The sequence below is a fragment of the Oncorhynchus tshawytscha genome, unplaced genomic scaffold (assembly GCF_018296145.1).
Source record: "Oncorhynchus tshawytscha isolate Ot180627B unplaced genomic scaffold, Otsh_v2.0 Un_contig_57_pilon_pilon, whole genome shotgun sequence".
NCBI classification, from domain to species: domain Eukaryota; kingdom Metazoa; phylum Chordata; class Actinopteri; order Salmoniformes; family Salmonidae; genus Oncorhynchus; species Oncorhynchus tshawytscha.
This window is the reverse complement of record NW_024609823.1, coordinates 59,685-62,500: the sequence shown is the minus strand read 5'-3', so window position 1 is coordinate 62,500 and position 2,816 is coordinate 59,685. Positions and strand designations below refer to the sequence as shown.

The window sequence follows — 2,816 nt, the reverse complement described above, 5'->3', positions numbered from 1 at the left end:
AGAGAGAGAGAGAGAGAGAGAGTGATATAGAAAGACAGAGACAAAGACAGAGAGAGAGAGAGAGAGAGAGAGAGAGAGAGAGAGAAAGACAGAGACAAAGACAGAGAGAGAGAGAGAGAGAGAGAGAGAGAGAGAGTGATATAGAAAGACAGAGACAAAGACAGAAAGACAGAAAGACAGAGAGAGAGAGAGAGAGATATAGAAAGACAGAGACAAAGACAGAGAGAGAGAGAGAGAGAGATACAGAGACAAAGACAGAGAGAGAGAGAGAGAGAGTGATATAGAAAGACAGAGACAAAGACAGAGAGAGAGAGAGAGAGAGAGAGTGATATAGAAAGACAGAGACAAAGACAGAGAGAGAGAGAGAGAGAGAGTGATATAGAAAGACAGAGACAGAGAGAGAGAGAGAGAGAGAGAGAGAGTGATATAGAAAGACAGAGACAAAGACAGAGAGAGAGAGAGAGAGAGAGAGATAGAAAGATATAGACAGAGACAGAGACAGAGAGACAGAAGACAGAGAGAGAGAGAGAGAGAGCGATATAGAGAGTGATATAGAAAGACAGAGACAAAGACAGAGAGAGAGAGCGATATAGAGAGTGATATAGAAAGACAGAGACAAAGACAGAGAGAGAGAGAGAGAGAGAGAGATACATACAGAGAAAGAGAGAGTAGGTGTGAGTCCTACTGACCTGAGCCTGGGCAGTGGTGTCATTCAGAGCTCTACTCAGAGCCTGGGTCAGCCCTCTACGCAGGTTCTGTCTCTGGATGCTGTCCAGGCGGTTCCTTCTCACATGGATGGTCAGAACTGTAGAGACAAAAATATGAGAGGGTGAGAGAGAGGGGGTGGGAGAGAGAGAGAGAGAGAGAGAGAGGAGGCAGGGAAGAGAAGAGAGAGGGAAGGCATATTCTATTTGGAAAATAGAACTATATATAGTCAACTATATATCTGTGTATTTACAACCATAACCCCAACTACGACCAACAATGTAACAACCTGTTGAGAAAAGGTTCATGGCATTCTTTTTTCTGTGTCTCTTACTTGTTTTAACCCAGATCTTCTCTGTGACGTTGCACTGCCGGGGTGGAGCCTCCGTGGTGGTGGTGAAGGGGAACGGGGTGGTCGTCCCTCTGGGTTTGGTCTTTGGGATTGGAGGTGACAGTGTTCTCCTGGAGGCTGGAGCAGTGGTGGTGGTTCTGCGTGTTGTTGTCGTGGTTGGGCTTTCTGTGATTGGCTCTGTTGTGGTTGAAGCTATGGTTGTGGTGGTCACGGTCGTGAGCTGGAGGGATACAGTCGTTGTGTCCTCTCGAGGGGTCAAAGGTGACACCTGTGATGTTGTGAGTGCAGGCCTGTCGGCTAAGGTGAGGTTCCCTGTTTGGGATAATCTGGTCTCGTTGTCTTTGGGGAAATTAACCCCTGTCTCTCTGGATGTTCCCACAGTTAACTCCTCCATCGCTGTCTCTGTAACAAGAACAGAAGTCACACTCACTTCCTCTGAGAGATGGGAGGGGAATGATGATGTCACACTGGATGCCAGGGCAATTAATGATGATGTAACACCACGAGACATGAGTGCGGAGGAAGATGACATACCAGTGGACACGTGGACAGTGGATGATGATGTCACGCTGGATGCCAGGGAGCTGGGTGATGAAGTCACACCATGAAACATGAGGGCAGAGGATGATGATGTAAGAGCAGGTGACAAAAGGGCAGAGGGTGATGACATCATACCAGTGGAGGGGAAGACACTTGATGGGGATGGTGACATCACACTCAACCCAGAAGTGGATGATGATGTTGAATCAGAACGTTCCATGGAGAGGGAGGACAGACTGGGAGCTGTGGTGGGACTGGACACACTGTTGATGTGAGATTGGTGAGACACGACGGATGATGACGATGTCATTGATAACAAAGCGTAAGATGATGAAGATATTGCTGCTGCTGAGGATGATGAAGATGGTGATGAAGATGATGATGATCGTGAAGATGGTGATGAAGATGGTGATGATGATGGCGATGGTGAGGATGATAATGATGATGATGATGAGGGTGATGATGGCAAGTCTACTTGTACGTTTATTGTTGAGTTAGTATGTCCCGTGTCCATAATGACATGTTCATGAGGTGCAGGGGTATTCAGAACTGTTGCGTCAGAAATAGTGACAGACTCCGACGTGCTAACACTTACATTCCTCTCAGACGCTGTATACTTGTTCTGATGGGCAGATGAGAGGTAGATGACGGCTGAAATAGTCACAGAGTTATCAGTTGTGGTAGAGACTGGCATGGACACTGATAATGGTGATGTTACCCCCTCTAACAGGGGAGTGTTGTTCTCTGGCATGGACACTGATAATGCTGATGTTACCCCCTCTAACAGGGGAGTGTTGTTCTCTGGCATGGACACTGATAATGCTGATGTTACCCCCTCTAACAGGGGAGTGTTGTTCTTTGGCATGGACACTGATAATGCTGATTTTACCCCGTCTAACAGCGGAGTGTTGTTCTCTGGCATGGACACTGATAATGCTGATGTTACCCCCTCTAACAGGGGAGTGTTGTTCTTTGGCATGGACACTGATAATGCTGATTTTACCCCGTCTAACAGCGGAGTGTTGTTCTCTGGCATGGACACTGATAATGCTGATGTTACCCCGTCTAACAGGGGAGTGTTGTTCTCTGGCATGGACACTGATAATGCTGATGTTACCCCCTCGAACAGGGGAGTGTTGTTCTCTGGCATGGACACTGATAATGCTGATGTTACCCCCTCTAACAGGGGAGTGTTGTTCTCTGGCATGGACACTGATAA

The 2,816-nt window shown here is 47.2% G+C and overlaps 1 protein-coding gene across 1 annotated transcript in view; it reads right to left on the bottom strand.

The window, feature by feature from the left end:
- LOC121846113 (UPF0606 protein KIAA1549L-like) overlaps nt 1-2,491 on the bottom strand; it is an 89,532-nt gene extending 87,041 nt beyond the window's left edge. Inside the window, 2 exon segments of the mRNA XM_042319030.1 lie at nt 690-805; nt 1,040-2,491. Of these exon segments, the coding sequence (XP_042174964.1) occupies nt 690-805; nt 1,040-1,451 (528 nt within the window). The 5' untranslated portion in view covers nt 1,452-2,491.
- Nucleotides 2,492-2,816: the final 325 nt, after the last annotated feature.